This window comes from Somniosus microcephalus, unplaced genomic scaffold, assembly GCF_052327205.1.
Source record: "Somniosus microcephalus isolate GS21.2 unplaced genomic scaffold, FLI_Smic_1.0 unresolved_chr7, whole genome shotgun sequence".
Classification (NCBI taxonomy): domain Eukaryota; kingdom Metazoa; phylum Chordata; class Chondrichthyes; order Squaliformes; family Somniosidae; genus Somniosus; species Somniosus microcephalus.
Genome location: NW_028225185.1, coordinates 41,055,993 through 41,077,528, shown reverse-complemented (window position 1 = coordinate 41,077,528; position 21,536 = coordinate 41,055,993). Strand labels below are relative to the sequence as shown.

The 21,536-nt window shown below is 51.0% G+C and overlaps 1 protein-coding gene across 1 annotated transcript in view; it reads right to left on the bottom strand.

Annotated features, from left to right (window-relative positions):
* The window catches only part of LOC147086833 (membrane-associated guanylate kinase, WW and PDZ domain-containing protein 2-like), a 105,707-nt gene that overhangs the window by 21,317 nt on the left and 62,854 nt on the right, over positions 1 to 21,536 (bottom strand). The window contains exons 11-13 of the mRNA XM_085979017.1: positions 12,715 to 12,796; positions 7,632 to 7,668; positions 6,493 to 6,636 (exon numbers count right to left, since the gene is read on the bottom strand). Coding sequence (XP_085835143.1) covers positions 6,493 to 6,636; positions 7,632 to 7,668; positions 12,715 to 12,796 — 263 coding nt within the window. The remainder of the gene's footprint in view (positions 1 to 6,492; positions 6,637 to 7,631; positions 7,669 to 12,714; positions 12,797 to 21,536) is intronic.

Genomic DNA, 21,536 nt, shown 5'->3' with positions numbered 1-21,536 from the left:
ACACTCTGATATACCCCACACCCCTCACTGTAACACTGTGATATACCCCACACCCCTCACTGTAACACTCTGATATACCCCACACCCCTCACTATCACACTCTGATACCCCACACCCCTCACTGTAACACTCTGATATACCCCACACCCCTCACTGTAACACTCTGATATACCCCACACCCCTCACTGTAACACTCTGATATACCCCACAACCCTCACTGTAACACACCGATATACCCCACACCCCTCACTGTAACACTGATATTCCCCACACCCCTCACTGTAACACTCTGATATACCCCACACCCCTCACTGTAACACTCTGATATACCCCACACCCCTCACTGTGACACTCTGATATACCCCACACCTCTCACTGTAACACACTGATATTCCCCACACCCCTCACTGTAACACTCTGATATACCCCACACCCCTCACTGTGACACTCTGATATACCCCACACCCCTCACTGTAACACTCTGATATACCCCACACCTCTCACTGTAACACACTGATATACCCCACACCCCTCACTGTAACACTCTGATATACCCCACACCCCTCACTGTAACACTGATATACCCCACACCCCTCACTGTAACACCCTGATATACCCCACACCCCTCACTGTAACACTCTGATATAACCCACACCCCTCACTGTAACACTCTGATATACCCCACACCTCTCACTGTAACACACTGATATACCCCACACCCCTCACTGTAACACTCTGATATACCCCACACCTCTCACTGTAACACACTGATATTCCCCACACCCCTCACTGTAACACTCTGATATACCCCACACCCCTCACTGTAACACTCTGATATAACCCACACCCCTCACTGTAACACTCTGATATACCCCACACCCCTCACTGTAACACTCTGATATACCCCACACCCCTCACTGTAACACTCTGATATACCCCACACCCCTCACTGTAACACTGATATACCCCACACCCCTCACTGTAACACTCTGATATACCCCACACCCCTCACTGTAACACACTGATATACCCCACACCCCTCACTGTAACACTCTGATATACACCTCACCCCTCACTGTAACACACTGATATACCCCACACCCCTCACTGTAACACTGATATACCCCACACCCCTCACTATAACACTCTGATATACCCCACACCCCTCACTGTAACACACTGATATACCCCACACCCCTCACTGTAACACTCTGATATACCCCACACCCCTCACTGTAACACTGATATACCCCACACCCCTCACTGTAACGCTGATATACCCCACACCCCTCACTGTAACGCTGATATACCCCACACCCCTCACTGTAACACTCTGATATACCCCACACCCCTCACTGTAACACTGATATACCCCACACCCCTCACTGTAACACTCTGATATACCCCACACCCCTCACTGTAACACTGATATACCCCACACCCCTCACTGTAACACTCTGATATACCCCACACCCCTCACTGTAACACTGATATACCCCACACCCCTCACTGTAACACTCTGATATACCCCACACCCCTCACTGTAACACTCTGATATACCCCACACCCCTCACTGTAACACTCTGATATACCCCACACCCCTCACTGTAACACTGATATACCCCACACCCCTCACTGTAACACTGATATACCCCACACCCCTCACTGTAACACTCTGATATACACCTCACCCCTCACTGTAACACTCTGATATACCCCACACCCCTCACTGTAACACTCTGATATACCCCACACCCCTCACTGTAACACTCTGATATACCCCACACCCCTCACTGTAACACTCTGATATACCCCACACTCCTCACTGTAACACTCTGATATACAGCACACCCCTCACTGTAACACTCTGATATACCCCACACCCCTCACTGTAACACTCTGATATACCCCACACCCCTCACTGTAACACTGATATACCGCACACCCCTCACTGTAACACTCTGATATACCCCACACCCCTCACTGTAACACTCTGATATACCCCACACCCCTCACTGTAACACTCTGATATACCCCACACCCCTCACTGTAACACTGATATATCCCACACCCCTCACTGTAACACTGATATACCCCACACCCCTCACTGTAACACTCTGATATACACCTCACCCCTCACTGTAACACTCTGATATACCCCACACCCCTCACTGTAACACTCTGATATACCCCACACCCCTCACTGTAACACTCTGATATACCCCACACCCCTCACTGTAACACTCTGATATACCCCACACCCCTCACTGTAACACTCTGATATACCCCACACCCCTCACTGTAACACTCTGATATACCCCACACCCCTCACTGTAACACTGATATACCCCACACCCCTCACTGTATCACTGATATACCCCACACCCCTCACTGTAACACTCTGATATACCCCACTCCTCACTGTAACACTCTGATATACCCCACACCCCTCACTGTAACACTCTGATATACCGCACACCCCTCACTGTAACACTCTGATATACCCCACACCCCGCACTGTAACACTCTGATATACCCCACACCCCGCACTGTAACACTCTGATATACCCCACTCCTCACTGTAACACTCTGATATACCCCACACCCCTCACTGTAACACTCTGATATACCCCACACCCCTCACTGTAACACTCTGATATACCCCACACCCCTCACTGTAACACTCTGATATACCCCACACCCCTCACTGTAACACTCTGATATACCCCACACCCCTCACTGTAACACTCTGATATACCCCACACCCCTCACTGTGACACTCTGATATACCCCACTCCCCTCACTCTAACACTGATATACCCCACACCCCTCACTGTAACACTCTGATATACCCCACACCCCTCACTGTAACACTGATATACCCAACACCCCTAATTGTAACACTGATATACCCCACACCCCTCACTGTAACACTGATATACCCCACACCCCTCACTGTAACACTGATATACCCCACACCCCTCACTGTAACACTCTGATATACCCCACACCCCTCACTGTAACACTGTGATATACCCCACACCCCTCACTGTAACACTGATATACCCCACACCCCTCACTGTAACACACTGATATACCCCACACCCCTCACTGTAACACAGTGATATACCCCACACCCCTCACTGTAACACACTGATATACCCCACACCCCTCACTGTAACACTCCGATATACCCCACACCCCTCACTGTAACACTCTGATATACCCCACACCCCTCACTGTAACACTGTGATATACCCCACACCCCTCACTGTAACACTCTGATATACCCCACACCCCTCACTATCACACTCTGATACCCCACACCCCTCACTGTAACACTCTGATATACCCCACACCCCTCACTGTAACACTCTGATATACCCCACACCCCTCACTGTAACACTCTGATATACCCCACAACCCTCACTGTAACACACCGATATACCCCACACCCCTCACTGTAACACTGATATTCCCCACACCCCTCACTGTAACACTCTGATATACCCCACACCCCTCACTGTAACACTCTGATATACCCCACACCCCTCACTGTGACACTCTGATATACCCCACACCTCTCACTGTAACACACTGATATTCCCCACACCCCTCACTGTAACACTCTGATATACCCCACACCCCTCACTGTGACACTCTGATATACCCCACACCCCTCACTGTAACACTCTGATATACCCCACACCTCTCACTGTAACACACTGATATACCCCACACCCCTCACTGTAACACTCTGATATACCCCACACCCCTCACTGTAACACTGATATACCCCACACCCCTCACTGTAACACCCTGATATACCCCACACCCCTCACTGTAACACTCTGATATAACCCACACCCCTCACTGTAACACTCTGATATACCCCACACCTCTCACTGTAACACACTGATATACCCCACACCCCTCACTGTAACACTCTGATATACCCCACACCTCTCACTGTAACACACTGATATTCCCCACACCCCTCACTGTAACACTCTGATATACCCCACACCCCTCACTGTAACACTCTGATATAACCCACACCCCTCACTGTAACACTCTGATATACCCCACACCCCTCACTGTAACACTCTGATATACCCCACACCCCTCACTGTAACACTCTGATATACCCCACACCCCTCACTGTAACACTGATATACCCCACACCCCTCACTGTAACACTCTGATATACCCCACACCCCTCACTGTAACACACTGATATACCCCACACCCCTCACTGTAACACTCTGATATACACCTCACCCCTCACTGTAACACACTGATATACCCCACACCCCTCACTGTAACACTGATATACCCCACACCCCTCACTATAACACTCTGATATACCCCACACCCCTCACTGTAACACACTGATATACCCCACACCCCTCACTGTAACACTCTGATATACCCCACACCCCTCACTGTAACACTGATATACCCCACACCCCTCACTGTAACGCTGATATACCCCACACCCCTCACTGTAACGCTGATATACCCCACACCCCTCACTGTAACACTCTGATATACCCCACACCCCTCACTGTAACACTGATATACCCCACACCCCTCACTGTAACACTCTGATATACCCCACACCCCTCACTGTAACACTGATATACCCCACACCCCTCACTGTAACACTCTGATATACCCCACACCCCTCACTGTAACACTGATATACCCCACACCCCTCACTGTAACACTCTGATATACCCCACACCCCTCACTGTAACACTCTGATATACCCCACACCCCTCACTGTAACACTCTGATATACCCCACACCCCTCACTGTAACACTGATATACCCCACACCCCTCACTGTAACACTGATATACCCCACACCCCTCACTGTAACACTCTGATATACACCTCACCCCTCACTGTAACACTCTGATATACCCCACACCCCTCACTGTAACACTCTGATATACCCCACACCCCTCACTGTAACACTCTGATATACCCCACACCCCTCACTGTAACACTCTGATATACCCCACACTCCTCACTGTAACACTCTGATATACAGCACACCCCTCACTGTAACACTCTGATATACCCCACACCCCTCACTGTAACACTCTGATATACCCCACACCCCTCACTGTAACACTGATATACCGCACACCCCTCACTGTAACACTCTGATATACCCCACACCCCTCACTGTAACACTCTGATATACCCCACACCCCTCACTGTAACACTCTGATATACCCCACACCCCTCACTGTAACACTGATATATCCCACACCCCTCACTGTAACACTGATATACCCCACACCCCTCACTGTAACACTCTGATATACACCTCACCCCTCACTGTAACACTCTGATATACCCCACACCCCTCACTGTAACACTCTGATATACCCCACACCCCTCACTGTAACACTCTGATATACCCCACACCCCTCACTGTAACACTCTGATATACCCCACACCCCTCACTGTAACACTCTGATATACCCCACACCCCTCACTGTAACACTCTGATATACCCCACACCCCTCACTGTAACACTGATATACCCCACACCCCTCACTGTAACACTGATATACCCCACACCCCTCACTGTAACACTCTGATATACCCCACTCCTCACTGTAACACTCTGATATACCCCACACCCCTCACTGTAACACTCTGATATACCGCACACCCCTCACTGTAACACTCTGATATACCCCACACCCCGCACTGTAACACTCTGATATACCCCACACCCCGCACTGTAACACTCTGATATACCCCACTCCTCACTGTAACACTCTGATATACCCCACACCCCTCACTGTAACACTCTGATATACCCCACACCCCTCACTGTAACACTCTGATATACCCCACACCCCTCACTGTAACACTCTGATATACCCCACACCCCTCACTGTAACACTCTGATATACCCCACACCCCTCACTGTAACACTCTGATATACCCCACACCCCTCACTGTGACACTCTGATATACCCCACTCCCCTCACTCTAACACTGATATACCCCACACCCCTCACTGTAACACTCTGATATACCCCACACCCCTCACTGTAACACTGATATACCCAACACCCCTAATTGTAACACTGATATACCCCACACCCCTCACTGTAACACTGATATACCCCACACCCCTCACTGTAACACTCTGATATACCCCACACCCCTCACTATCACACTCTGATACCCCACACCCCTCACTGTAACACTCTGATATACCCCACACCCCTCACTGTAACACTCTGATATACCCCACACCCCTCACTGTAACACTCTGATATACCCCACAACCCTCACTGTAACACACCGATATACCCCACACCCCTCACTGTAACACTGATATTCCCCACACCCCTCACTGTAACACACTGATATACCCCACACCCCTCACTGTAACACTCTGATATACCCCACACCCCTCACTGTAACACTCTGATATACCCCACACCCCTCCCTTTCTTACCTTGATCTTTCCGCTTCTCATGGCCGGCCCGCCCATGATCAGCCCCAGGACGTACAGATCCATGTCGTACTCGCGGCCCCCTCGTACACTGAACCCGAACCCGGTTGGGCTGCGCTCAAGATCCACTGCGTACAACTCCAAGTCCTTCCGTGAGAGAGAGAGAGAGAACGGTGAGTGAGAATCTGACCGTGTGAGGGTGGCATTTCCCCCTCAACCTCCTGCCGCTCCCCCTTGCCCTTGCCCCATTGCCCCTGCCCCCCATCCGTTCCCTCTCTGCCCCTTCCCATCACCCTCCCCCCTCCCCTTCCTCCACATCCTCCCCCTCTTCCACCTAGAAGGACAAGGGCAGCAGGCGCACGGGAACACCACCACCTCCAAGTTCCCCTCCAAGTCACACACCATCCTGACTTGGAAATATATCGGCCGTTCCTTCATCGTCGCTGGGTCAAAATCCTGGAACTCCCTCCCTAACAGCGCTGTGGGAGCACCTTCACCACACGGACTGCAGCGGTTCAAGAAGGCGGCTCACCACCACCTTCTCAAGGGCAATTAGGGATGGGCAATAAATGATGGGCCTTGCCAGCGACGCCCACATCGCATGAACGAATAAAAATAAATGTCACCCCGTTCCAGCCCTCACCCTACCCCCCACCCCATCCCCTTACATAGAAACATAGAAGATAGGAGCAGGAGTAGGCCATTCGGCCCCTCGAGCCTACTCCACCATTCAATACGATCATGGCTGATCATCCAAATTCAGTACCCTGTCCCTGCCTTCTCCCCATATCCCTTGATCCCTTTAGCCTCAAGAAATATATCCAACTCCTTCGGGAATATATTTAATGAATTGGCCTCCACTGCCTTCTGTGGTAGAGAATTCCACAGGTTCCCCATGCCCCTCGTCCCCACCCCCTGACCCCATCCCATTCCTCCTCACCCCTGTCCCCTTCCCTCCCCCCCACCCTTCCCCTTCACTCCAGCCCCACTTCTCCCTCGCTCCATCACCCTCGCACCCCCCCTCCTCTCCCCCAAGCCCCCTACCCTCCTTGGCCCGGCACCTCCACGGCGCTGCCTTGTTCTCTGGGCCTGGGGCCTTGTCCTGAGGCTTTGCGAGCGACAGGACGTGAGATTTCCATTACCTGATCGGGATAAAAGCCGCTCAGCTTTGCTCTGGCGCTGTGAGGAGAGAGAAAATAAAAAATAAAAATACTGGGGTTACTTCTCAACACGGTAATGGTCGAGCTTCGTACTGACCTCTGAACCCTGTCCCCACCGACCCGCGCCTGCCTGGTAGTGTCGGCCAGGGTCTGTGACCTTCACTTGAGGAGGGCTTTGCTGGTCCTGGTTGTGGGGAAGAAAGGGGTATCTGTCCTTCTCCGTGGCTGCGCTGGGTGAGAGGTGTCCTGGGCCCCGGCGCAGGCCTCACGGGGAGTGAAATGGGCCCAGCATTGGAATAGCCAAGTCTAGAGGTAACAGACCCCAGCATCTGCAACATTTGACTCCTTGTGACCCCACCTCATTGTTCTTTGATGTAATGTTTTCCTGACTAACCTGTTTGGACACCATTCACACCTTTGATTGCTGTGATTATCTCTCTGCCGAGGTGTGATAAATGGCAGTTAGAAAGATTACCTGTAAACATCTGGCATTATTCTCTGACTATATATGCTGTGTCTTTATGCATCTCTCCACTTCACCTGACGAAGGAGCAGCGCTCCGAAAGCTTGTGATTTCAAATAAAACTGTTGGACTGTAACCTGGTGTTGTGTGACTTCTTACATTTGTCCACCCCAGTCCAACTCCGGCATCTCCACACCGTAGAGGTAACAAAGGCATGGATGAGGGTTTCAGCAGCGGATGAGCTGAGGCAAGGGCGGAGACGGGCGATGTTACGGAGGTGGAAATAGATGGTCTTAGTGATGGAGCGGATATATGATCGGAAGCTCATTTCAGGGTCAAATACGACACCAAGGTTGCGAACAGTGTGGTTCAGCCTCAGACAGATGTTAGGGAGAGAGACGGGGTCAGTGGCTCGGGGAACGGAGTTTGTGGCGGGGATCGAAAACAATGGCTTCGGTCTTCCCAATATTTAATTGGAGAAAATTTCTGCTCATCCAGAACTGTATGTCGGACAAGCAGTCTGACAATTTAGAGACCGTGGAGGGGTCGAGAGAAGTGGTGGTGAGGTAGAGCTGGGTGTGGTCAGCGTACATGTGGAAACTGAGGCTGTGTTTTCGGATGATGTCGCCGAGGGGCAGCATGTAGATGAGAAATAGGAAGAGGGGGGCGGCCAAGGATAGATCCTTGGGGGACACCAGAGGTGCGGGAGCGGGAGCGGGAAGAGAAGCCGTTGCAGGTGATTCTCCGGTTACGATTAGATAGATAAGAATGGAACCAGGCGAGTGCAGTCCCACCCAGCTGGACGACGGTGGAGAGGCGTTGGAGGAGGATGGAGTGGTCAACCGTGTCAAAGGCTGCGGACAATTCAAGAAGGACGAGGAGGGATAGTTGTACCACGGTCACATAGGATGGCATTTGCGACTTTGATGAGAGCCTTTTCGGTACTGTGGCAAGGGGCGGAAACTCGATTGGAAGGATTCAAACATGGAATTCCGGGAAAGATGGGCCCGGATTTGGGAGGCGACAACACGTTCAAGGACTTTGGAGAGGAAAGGGAGGTTGGAAATGGGGCTGTGGTTTGCAAGGACGGAGGGGATCCAACAGGCACTGAGTGGTACTGCGGCCCATTCACCTGACCAGGTGCCCCCGAGCTCTCCAACTATCACAGAATCCTGGAATGGTTACAGCGCAGGAGGAGGCCATTCGGCCCATCGAGCCCGTGCCGGCTCTCTGCAAGAGCACCTCAGCTAGTCCCACTCCCCCGCCCACTCCCCGTAGACCTGCAAATATTTTTCCTTCATGTACCTATCCAACTCCCTTTTGAAAGCCACGATTGAATCTGCCTCCACCACCCTCTCAGGCAGTGCATTCCAGATCCTAACCACTCGCTGCGTAAAAAAGTTTTTCCTCATGTCGCCTTTGATTCTTTTGCCAATCACCTTAAATCTGTATCCTCTGATTCTCGACCCATCCGCCAATGGGAACAGTTTCCCTCTATCTACTCTGTCTAGACCCCTCACGATTTTCAACAGCTCTATCAAATCTCCTCTCAACCTTCTCTGCTCTAAGGAGAACAATCCCAGCTTCTCCAGTCTCTCAACATTACTGAAGTCCCTCATCCCTGGTACCATTCTGGTCAATCTCCCCTGAACCTTCTCTGCTCTAAGGAGAACAATCCCAGCTTCTCCAGTCTCTCCACATCACTGAAGCCCCTCATCCCTGGAACCATTCTGGTCAATCTCCCCTGAACCTTCTCTGCTCTAAGGAGAACAATCCCAGCTTCCCCAGTCTCTCCACATTACTGAAGTCCCTCATCCCTGGTACCATTCTGGTCAATCTCCCCTTAACCTTCTCTGCTCTAAGGAGAACAACCCCAGCTTCTCCAGTCTCTCCACATCACTGAAGCCCCTCATCCCTGGAACCATTCTGGTCAATCGCCCCTTAACCTTCTCTGCTCTAAGGAGAACAATCCCAGCTTCTCCAGTCTCTCCATGTCACTGAAGTCCCTCATCCCTGGTACCATTCTGGTCAATCTACCTCTTAACCCTCTTTGATCTAAGGAGAACAACCCCAGCTTCTCCAGTCTCTCCACATCACTGAACTCCCTCATCCCTGGTACCATTCTGGTCAATCTCCCCTTAACCTTCTCTGCTCTAAGGAGAACAACTCCAGCTTCTCCAGTCTCTCCACATCACTGAAGTCCCTCAACCCTGGTACTATTCTGGTCAATCTCCCCTTAACCTTCTCTGCTCTAAGGAGAACAACTCCAGCTTCTCCAGCCTATCCACGTAACTGAAGTCCCTCATCCCCGGTACCATTCTGGTCAATCTCCTCTCAACCTTCTCTGCTCTAAGGAGAACAACCCCAGCTTCTCCAGTCTCTCCACACAACTGAAGTCCCTCATCCCTGGTACCATTCTGGTAAATCCTTTCTGCACCCTCTCTAAGGCCTTCACATCCTTCCTAAAGTGCGGCGCCCAGAATTGGACACCAAAGTCCAGTTGAGGCCGAACCAGTGTTTTATAAAGGTTCATCATAACTCCCTTCCTTTTGTACTCTATACCTCTATTTATGAAGCCCAGGATCCCGTATGCTTTTTTAACCGCTTTCTCAACCTGCCCTGCCACCTTCGACTATTTGTGCACATATACCCCCAGGTCTCTCTGCTCATGCACCCACTTTAGAATTGTTGCGCCCCCCCTTTAGAATTTAGGACTGTCCTGGCTCAACAGTCGCCCCCTCAGCCAAACAGCCCCCGACAACCGATTGACTGTTTATTCGTCCCATCTGTGCACCTCCTGGCTGCTGCATTTGGCTAACTGACAACACTGACTACACTTGTACAGTCATTTTTTTTAATGTAAAGCATTTTGAAAGAAAGACACACATTCCCACAGTGCCTTTCACAGCCGCAGGGCGTCCCAAATTGATTCCTGGGATGAGAGGGCTGTCCTATGAGGAGCGATTGAGTAGAATGGGCCGATACTCTCTGGAGTTTAAAAGAATGAGAGGTGATCTCATTGAAACATAAGATTCTGAGGAGGGATTGACAGGGTAGATGCTGAGAGGCTGTTTCCCCCCTGGCTGGAGAGTCTAGAACCAGGGGTCACAGTCTCAGGATAAGGGGTCGGCCATTTTGACTGAGATGATGAGGAATTTCTTCACTCAGAGGGCGGTGAATCTTTGGAATTCTCTCCCCCAGAGGGCTGTGGAGGCTCAGTCGTTGAGTATATTCAAGGCCGAGATCGAGAGATTTTTGGACTCGAGGGGAATCAAGGGATCGGGCAGGAAAGTGGAGTTGAGGTCGAAGATCAGCCATGATCTTATTGAATAGCGGAGCAGGCTCGAGGGGCCGAATGGCCGACTCCTGCTCCTATTTCTTATGTTCTCAAAGTGCTTCACAGCCAATGAAGTGCTTTTTTTGAAGTGCGGTCACTGTTATAATGTCGGAAACGCGGCAGCCAATCTGCACACAGCAAGCTCCCACAAACAGCAATGAAATGAATAACCGGTTCATAAACAGCACAGAAAGAGGCCGTTCGGCCCATCGTGCGTGTGCCGGCTCTTTGAACGAGCTCTCCAATTAGTCCCTCGCTCTTTCCCCGTAGCCCTGCATATTCTACATCTCCAAATTCCTTTAGAAAGTTGTCGGCCCAGAACTTCGGGTCTCCACGGGTGAGTACGCACGGGGTACTCACCCGTAAGCCCAACGGAAGTGCCGGTCTCGTGCATGCACTGCGCACGCGCGGGAAACCGGCACTTCCCTTCCCCAGAAAGAAGGGGTTGAGAGGTGGAACGCGTGCGCGGGAGAGGCAGCGCGTGCGCATCGAACTTACGCTTTTTTTTGCAGGTTTTCCCGGGAGGGAAAGTCTCCAGCAGTTACACTTTTCAAAAGTAGTCGCAAGGCCTGCTTTTAACAAGGTCAGTGGTGAATTAATTAAAATTAAAACATTTTTTCCACAGGTTTATTATTTTTTAATACTTTAAAGAAAGATAAGTTTATTTTTAGCCCTGTTAGAAAATGTAATTAATTTTTTCAAAAATTTAAATTATTGTTTAAAATAGTTATTTTATGTAATTTATAGTTATTTTAAAAATGTGATGCTTTTTAAAAAATGTATTTGAAGATTTAGTGATGTTTTGGGGCTTATAGTATTTATAAGTTTGACAGCCCTTCCTGTCAAACTTATGAACGAAGCATTCCCTGCTCCGATTGGCTCCCCATGGCCCACGTGATCCCAGAGGACACATCGAACTAACTGCGCCCCTGGGATACACAAGTACTGTGCGCCGGCAGCTGGAGGAGGCCCAGGATCGGAATCCCACGCGGGCCCACAGCTCAACGGCCGGCGCGCTAGGTGAGTGCAGGTCGGGGGCTTGCACCCGCGGGAAGTGGGCCATTATTGAATCGATTACAAGGTAGTTACAGATCACAACAAATCTCCTAAAAAACATTCTCCTCATCTCCCCCTCTGGTTGCTTTGCCGATTATCTTCAATCTGTGACCTCTGGTTACCGACCCTCCTGTCACTGGAAACAGTTTCTCCTTATTCACTACAGAAAAACATCTCGCAAATTCAGACACCAGCCCAATGCAAAGTACCTTCCTCGCGTGATGTCACGTGGCGCTGAGCGGCTCCGAGATCTTCGGTGAACCAAGCGGGCGTCCCACTTGCTAGAGGCTCCTGTCGGAAGTAAGACGGAGGTGTCAAAAAACAGTCATGCAATCCAGTCGGCCAGCTTCGCTCGCTGGGGGCGTCCCACAGTACCACCGCACAGTGTACTCGGTCTCTAACCCGTGCTCTACCTGCCATGGGAGTGTTTGATGGGACAGTGCAGAGGGAGCTTTACTCTGTATCTAACTAGTGCAGTACCTGCCCTGGGAGTGTTTGATGGGACAGTGTAGAGGGAGCTTTACTCTGTATCTAACCCTGTGCTGTACCTGCCCTGGGAGTGTTTGATGGGGACAGTGCAGAGGGAGCTTTACTCTGTATCTAACCCGTGCTGTACCTGCCATGGGAGTGTTTGATGGGACAGTGCAGAGGGAGCTTTACTCTGTATCTAACCCGTGCTGTACCTGCCCTGGGAGTGTTTGATGGGACAGTGTAGAGGGAGCTTTACTCTGTATCTAACCCGTGCTGTACCTGCCCTGGGAGTGTTTGATGGGGACAGTGTACAGGGAGTTTTACTCTGTATCTAACCCGTGCTGTAGCTGCCCTGGGAGTGTTTGATGGGACAGTGTAGAGGGAGCTTTACTCTGTATCTAACCCGTGCTGTACCTGCCCTGGGAGTGTTTGATGGAACAGTGTAGAGGGAGCTTTACTCTGTATCTAACCCATGCTGTACCTGCCCTGGGAGTGTTTGATGGGACAGTGTAGAGGGAGCTTTACTCTGTATCTAACCCATGCTGTACCTGCCCTGGGAGTGTTTGATGGGGACAGTGTAGAGGGAGCTTTACTCTGTATCTAACCCGTGCTGTGCCTGCCATGGGAGTGTTTGATGGGGACAGTGTGGAGGGAGCTTTACTCTGTATCTGACCCCGTGCTCTACCTGCCCTGGGAGTGTTTGATGGGACAGTGTAGAGGGAGCTTTACTCTGTATCTAACCCGTGCTGTACCTGCCCTGGGAGTGTTTGATGGGGACAGTGTACAGGGAGTTTTACTCTGTATCTAACCCGTGCTGTACCTGCCCTGGGAGTGTTTGATGGGGACAGTTTAGAGGGCGCTTCACTCTGTATCTAACCCGTGCTGTACCTGCCCTGGGAGTGTTTGATGGGACAGTGTAGAGGGAGCCTTACTCTGTATCTAACCCATGCTGTACCTGCCCTGGGAGTGTTTGATGGGGACAGTGTAGAGGGAGCTTTACTCTGTATCTAACCCGTGCTGTGCCTGCCATGGGAGTGTTTGATGGGGACAGTGTAGAGGGAGCTTTACTCTGTATCTAACCCGTGCTGTACCTGCCCTGGAAGTGTTTGACGGGACAGTGTAGAGGGAGCTTTACTCTGTATCTAACCCGTGCTGTACCTGCCCTGGGAGTGTTTGATGGGGACAGTGTAGAGGGAGCTTTACTCTGTATCTAACCCGTGCTGTACCTGCCCTGGGAGTGTCTGATGAGGACAGTGTAGAGGGAGCTTTACACTGTATCTAACCCGTGCTGTACCTGCCCTGGGAGTGTTTGATGGGGACAGTGTAGAGGGAGCTTTACTCAGTATCTAACCCGTGCTGTACCTGCCCTGGGAGTGTTTGATGGGACAGTGTAGAGGGAGCTTTACTCTGTATCTAACCCATGCTGTACCTGCCCTGGGAGTGTTTGATGGGACAGTGTAGAGGGAGCTTTACTCTGTATCTAACCCGTGCTGTACCTGCCCTGGGAGTGTTTGATGGGGACAGTGTAGAGGCAGCTTTACTCTGTATCTAACCCGTGCTGTACCTGCCCTGGGAGTGTTTGATGGGACAGTGTAGAGGGAGCTTTACTCAGTATCTAACCCGTGCTGTACCTGCCCTGGGAGTGTTTGATGGGACAGTGTAGAGGGAGCTTTACTCTGTATCTAACCCGTGCTGTACCTGCCCTGGGAGTGTTTGATGGGGACAGTGTAGAGGGAGCTTTACTCTGTATCTAACCCATGCTGTACCTGCCCTGGGAGTGTTTGATGGGACAGTGTAGAGGGAGCTTTACTCTGTATCTAACCCATGCTTTACCTGTCGTGGGAATGTTTGATGGGACAGTGTAGAGGGAGCTTTCCTCTGTATCTATCGCGTGCTGTACCCGTCCTGCGAGTGTTTGATGGGGCAGTGCAGAGGGAGCTTTACTCTGTATCTAACCCATGCTGTACTGGTCCTGCGAGCGTTCGATGGGACAGTGTAGAGGGAGCTTTACTCAGTTTCTAACCCGTGCTGTACCTGCCCTGGGAGTGTTTGATGGGACAGTGTAGAGGGAGCTTTACTCTGTATCAAACCCATGCTGTACCTGCCCCAGGAGTGTTTGATGGGACAGTGTAGAGGCAGCTTTATTCTGTATCTAACCCGTGCTGTACCTGCCCTGGGAGTGTTTGATGGGAAAGTGTAGAGGGAGCTTTACTCAGTATCTAACCCGTGCTGTACCTGCCCTGGGAGTGTTTGATGGGACAGTGTAGAGGGAGCTTTACTCTGTATCTAACCCGTGCTGTACCTGCCCTGGGAGTGTTTGATGGGGACAGTGTAGAGGGAGCTTTACTCTGTATCTAACCCGTGCTGTACCTGCCCTGGGAGTGTTTGATGGGACAGTGTAGAGGGAGCTTTACTCTGTATCTAACCCGTGCTGTACCTGCCCTGGGAGTCTTTGATGGGACAGTGTAGAGGGAGCTGTACTCTGTATCTAACCCGTGCTGTACCTGCCCTGGGAGTGTTTGATGGGGACAGTGTAGAGGGAGAATTACTCTGTATCTAACCCGTGCTGTACCTGCCCTGGGCGTGTTTGATGGGACAGTGTAGAGGGAGCTTTACTCTGTTTCTAACCCATGCTTTACCTGCCGTGGGAATGTTTGATGGGACAGTGTAGAGGGAGCTTTACTCTGTATCTATCGCGTGCTGTACCTGTCCTGCGAGTGTTTGATGGGACAGTGTAGAGGGAGCTTTACTCTGTATCTAACCTGTGCTGCAATGGGCAAGTTGGGCTTTCACAGATGATGGCCAGGTGTAGAATCTCACAGCACAGGAGGAGGCCATTCGGCCCACCGTGCCTGTGCCGCCTCTTTGAACGAGCTCTCCAATTAGTCCCACTCAACCCCGCTCTTTCCCCCCAGCCCTGCGAATCATTCCTTTTTAAGTAGAGATTGAATTCCCTTTTGAAAGTTACTATTGAATCTGCTCCCAGCACAATATCTCCAAGTTTGCAGACGACACAAAGCTGGGTGGGCGTGTGTGCTGTGAGGAGGATGCCGAGAAACTCCAGTATGATTTGGACAGGTTGGGTGATTGGGCAGAAGCATGGCAGATGCAATATAACGTGGATAATTGCGAGGTTATCCACTTTGGTGTCAAAAACAGAAAGGCAGACTAGACTATTATCTGAATGGCAATAGATTGGGAGAAGGGGAAGTGCAACGAGACCTGGGTGTCCTTGTGCACCAGTCACTGAAGGTGCAGCAGGCGGTGAAGAAGGCAAAATGGTATGTTGGCCTTCATAGCAAAAGGGTTCGAGTACAGGAGCAAGGATGTCTTGCTGCAGTTGTACAGGGCCTTGGTGAGACCACACCTTGAGTATTGTGTGCAGTTTTGGTCGCCTTATCTGAGGAAGGATGTTCTTGCTCTTAGATCCGTGTATCTTAATGTTGTGTCCTTCAATAATTAGACAACAGACTGCAGGGAACGATCAACAGGTGTTTACTGAATGAGGGTTCAAACTGCAACTGACTGTACAGAGCACTACTCAGGGTTTATATACAGGTGTGGTCACTGCCGGTACTACAGCGTATAGGAGCTGTAAAAAGTAGTTCTCCCCCTTAAAGGTACATACATTACAATTCCTCCCCTTTTAGATTAACAGTACCATAACACTCATTTAACAATTAAATATCAAACTAATTACAATTAACACTTTTAACATGCAACATTAACTGAAAATAGTCTATTTATAAATTCAGTCTTTGGGGAGGCTTCCTGATTCTTTCTGGATAACGCCTTTCCCGAGTGTCTCGCTCTTGGTGCGGAGGCGATTCTAACACCCTGTCGTCAGTTGATTCATCAGCTTCCAATGCTATTGTTTCTGAGGTAGATGCGACCTGTACGTCGGGTTCCTCACCAGGTACGTATGGCCGAGACATGGGGTTGACTCGTTCCTGTGACTCTAGGATCTGGTCGACATGGCGTCTCACAATGTTCTCCCCAACATCCACTGTGTACATTAGTGGCCCCTGCCGTGTGCATATCGTTCCTGGTTGCCATTTCTCTGTTCAGTAGTCGCGGGCCAAGACTGGTTGCCCTACATTAAAGCTCCTTGTCGGCTTCTCATTGATGTGTTGGAATTGCTTACTCTCAACATCTCTTCGTACATTTGGTCTGAGCAAATCCAGACGAGATCTCAACCTTCGGTTAAAGAACATCATGGCCGGGGCCTGGTTGGTGACTGCATGTGTCGCATTTCTGTAGGCTAACAGGAAATTGTCCACCTTATGCTGCAGTGGAATGTCGTCATCGCACATGGCCTTTACTGCTTTTTTAAAGGTTTGTACGAACCTCTCAGCCAATCCATTTGTGGCTGGATGATACGGGGCGGATGTGTAATGCCTTACCCCATTCCTTTTCATAAATCTTCGAAACTCTTCGGACACAAACTGTGGTCCGTTATCAGAGCAAATCTGCTCTGGCAAGCCGTTCCTGGCAAAAATGGTCCGTAGGACTGCAATAGTTTTCTCCGTGGTGGTGGAGGACATTTTGATCACCTCAGGCCATTTCGAGTGCGCATCCACGGCTATTAAAAACATTGAGTCCATGAATGGACCAGCAAAATCAATATGCACCCGTTGCCATGGAGATGAGGGCCACTCCCATGGGTGTAGAGGGGCATGTGGTGGTGCATTTTGGACCTTCTGGCATCCTGAGCAGCTTTGTCAGGTCCTCGATTTGCTGATCGATCCCCGGCCACCACACATAAGCCCTAGCAAGGCTTTTCATTTTCACCCCTCCCAGATGACCTTCGTGAAGCTCATTGAGCACTCTCTCCCTTAACTTGGGTGGAATTACCACTCGGGATCCACACATCAAGGTCCCCTGGCATACTGACAGCTGTTCTCTTCTGGATGAGAATGCTGGCAACAGTGAGTCGCCATGTGCTGGCCATCCCTTCACCGTCAAGTCATATACCCGAGACAGTGTCGGGTCATTTCGGGTCTCCTTCTCTATACCAGCGTTAGTTACTGGCAAGCATTCAATTATAGTCGAATGAAATATTCCCCGCTGCGGCTTAAAATGGCGTCTCCTGCGCTTTCCTTTCTTCCCCACTGCGGCTTAAAATGGCGTCTCCCACGCTGCTGCCAACGCCACTCTCGGTGGTACTCGTGGCAAATGGCGACGCCCTGTGGGTTTCGTGCGCTGCTCCTGCGCTGCTGCCAATGCCGCTCTCTGCGGTCCTCGTGGCAATGGCAGCGCCTCGCGTTTTCCTGCGCGCCTCTCTCCCCCGTTGACGCTGCTCGGCCCTTGAACACCGGCTGCACTCTACTCTCTCTCGTCTCTCTCCCCCGTTGACGCCGCTCGGTCCTGAACACCGGCTGCGCCCCGTGCGCTCTGCCCTCTCTCTCTCCCCCGTCGACGCTGCTCGGCCTTTTTCTGTGCCGCTCGGTCGGCTCTAGCCGCCGCTGTCCGGGAAGGGTCTGCGCAGTACCTGTTGCCAGCCCGTTTCGCTGGACCACCGTGACTGGAAAGCCAAGCCTGGCTCTTGACAGCCTCCCCTGCGATGCTCAAATCTCCGCTGGATGACTGGGCGGTTGCCCGTGGTCGACGCCCGTGCTTCTGGACTCGACCTCCTTCCACTGTTCTCCAGGAGCGAATCCCTGGGAGGTGATGCAGAGTTGCAGGTAGGTTCGAATCTGCTTGTCGCCAATGTTACATCCGTGTATCTTAATGTTGTGTCCTTCAATAATCAGACTGCAGGGAACGATTCAACAGGTGTTCCCTGAATGAGGGTTCAAACTGCAACTGACTGTACAGATCACTACTCAGGGTTTATATACAGGTGTGGTCACTGCCGGTACTACAGGATACAGGAGCTGTAAAAAGTAGTTCTCCCCCTTAAAGGTACATGCATTACACTTGCCATGGAAGGAGTGCAGCGAAGATTCACCAGGCTGATACCTGGGATGGCAGGAATGACGTATGAGGAGAGATTGTGTCAATTGGGCTTATACTCGCTGGAGTTTAGAAGAATGAGAGGGGATCTCATCGAAACTTATAAAATTCTAACAGGACTGGACAGACTAGATGCAGGAAGGATGTTCCCGATGGCGGGGGAGTCCAGAACCAGGGGTCACAGTCTAAGGATAAGGGGTAAGCCATTTAGGACTGAGATGAGGAGGAATTTCTTCACCCAGAGAGTGGTGAACCTGTGGAATTCTCTACCACAGAAGGCAGTGGAGGCCAATTCATTAAATATATTCAAGAAGGAGTTGGATATATTTCTTAAGGCTAAAGGGATCAAGGGATGTGGGGAGAAGGCAGGGACAGGGTACTGAATTTGGACGATCAGCCATGATCTCATTGAATGGCGGAGCGGGCTCGAGGGGCCGAATGGCCTACTCCTGCTCCTATCTTCTATGTTTCTATGTTTCTGTCATCCCAGGGATCAATCAACGCAAGTATGTCTTTTCTTCGATAAGGAGACCAAAACTGTGCACAGTACTCCAGGTGTGGTCTCACCAAGGCCCTGTACAATTGTAGCGAGACTCCCTCACTCTTATACTCCAAACCCCCTTTGCAATAAAGGCCAACATGCCATTTGCCTTCCTTATTGCTCGCTGTACCTGCATGCCAGCTCTCTGCGTTTCCTGTGAGTCTCTCACTGTTCCCCATCCTGACAGAAAGCCTGCCTAAGGCCTTACCTTTCAGCCGAGTGACTTTCTTGAGCATGGCTTGCGCTCGTTCAAACATCCTTCCCCCTCCCTTTGCTGGGAAATCCTGCCCGGGGCCGGTGGGAGGTCTCGGGCCTTCACACGGTGCGACGCTCGCTCACTGAGACGGAATGCGGGCCGCCCCTGATCTACATACTAATTGCCCACAGCCCGTGCTGCTCCACTGGTCAAAACATCACAAGATTGACCTCGCGCACCCTGCTTCATTATCTCAAGTCAATATTCCCACCCGCACCCCCACCCCCCCTCTCCTCAATCTGAGGCCCACGCACGCATGAGCAGGAAAGGCCCAGGCTTCATTACGGGGCCTGTGCTGAGTTAGCGGCTCCGACCTGGAAGTTAGGGAGAGGAAGGAATGATGGGCCAGGGTTCCGGCTCCTGACCGCAGTCCGGTGACCCTGGATGGAAAGGTCGCGGTGATGGAGGTCGCGGGGGAGACGGGACCCGGTTTCGCTGTGGTGCCTACCACGGTCGGATATGCTACCTGCACTCACACAGCTCACGTGACAAGAATGGCCACAATGGGGCCGAGGAGGGAGGGTTCGTACAGACCCTGGTACAAGTCTGTGCCTTCAGGAGGGAATGGAGGAATAGAAACATAGAAGATAGGAGCAGGAGTAGGCCATTCGGCCCCTCGAGCCTGCTCCACCATTCAATGCGATCATGGCTGATCATCCAAATTCAGTACCCTGTCCCTGCCTTCTCCCCATATCCCTTGATCCCTTTAGCCTTAAGGAATATATCCAACTCCTTCTTGAATATATTTAATGAATTGGCCTCAACTGCCTTCTGTGGTAGAGAATTCCACAGGTTCACCACTCTCTGGGTGAAGAAATTCCTCCTCATTTCTGTCCTAAATGGCTTACCCCTTATCCTTAGACTGTGACCCCTGGTTCTGGACTCCCCGACCATCGGGAACATCCTTCCTGCATCTAGTCTGTCTAGTCCTGTCAGAATTTTATAAGTTTCAATGAGATCCACTCTCATTCTTCTAAACTCCAGTGAGTATAAGCCTAATCGTCCCAATCTCTCCTCATACATCATTCCTGCCATCCCAGGTATCAGCCTGGTGAATCTTCGCTGAACTCCATCCATGGCAAGAACATCCTTCCTCAGATAAGGCGACCAAAACTGCACACAATACTCAAGGTGTGATCTCACCAAGGCCCTGTACAACTGCAGCAAGGGCAGCACGGTGGCATAGTGGTTAGCACTGTTGCCTCACAGCGCCAGGGGCCCGGGTTCAAATCCGGCCTCGGGTGACTGTCTGTGTGGAGTTTGCACATTCTCCCCGTGTTTGCGTGGGTTTCCTCCGGGTGCTCCGGTTTCCTCCCACAGTCCAAAGATGTGCGGGTTAGGTTGATTGGCCATGATTAAAAAATTGGCCCTTAGTGTTAGGGGGAATTAAATACGTGGGGTTACGGGGATAGGGCTTGGGTGGGATGGTTGTCGGTGTAGGGACCGGGTGCTAGGGTTTGGATGATCAGCCATGATCTCGTTGAATGGCGGAGCAGGCTCGAAGGGCCGAATGGCCTACTCCTGCTCCTAGTTTCTATGTTTCTATCCTTGTTCCTGTACTCAAACCCTCTCGCTACGAAGGCCAACATACCATTTGCCTTCTTAACCACCTGCATGCTTACCTTCATCGACTGGTGCACAAGGGCACCCAGGTCTCGTTGCACTTCCCCTCCTCCCAATCTATAGCCGTTTCGATAATAATCTGCCTTCCTGTTTTTGCCACCAAAGTGGATAACCTCACATTTATCCACGTTATATTGCATCTGCCATGCTTCTGCCCAATCACCCAACCTGTCCAAATCATCCTG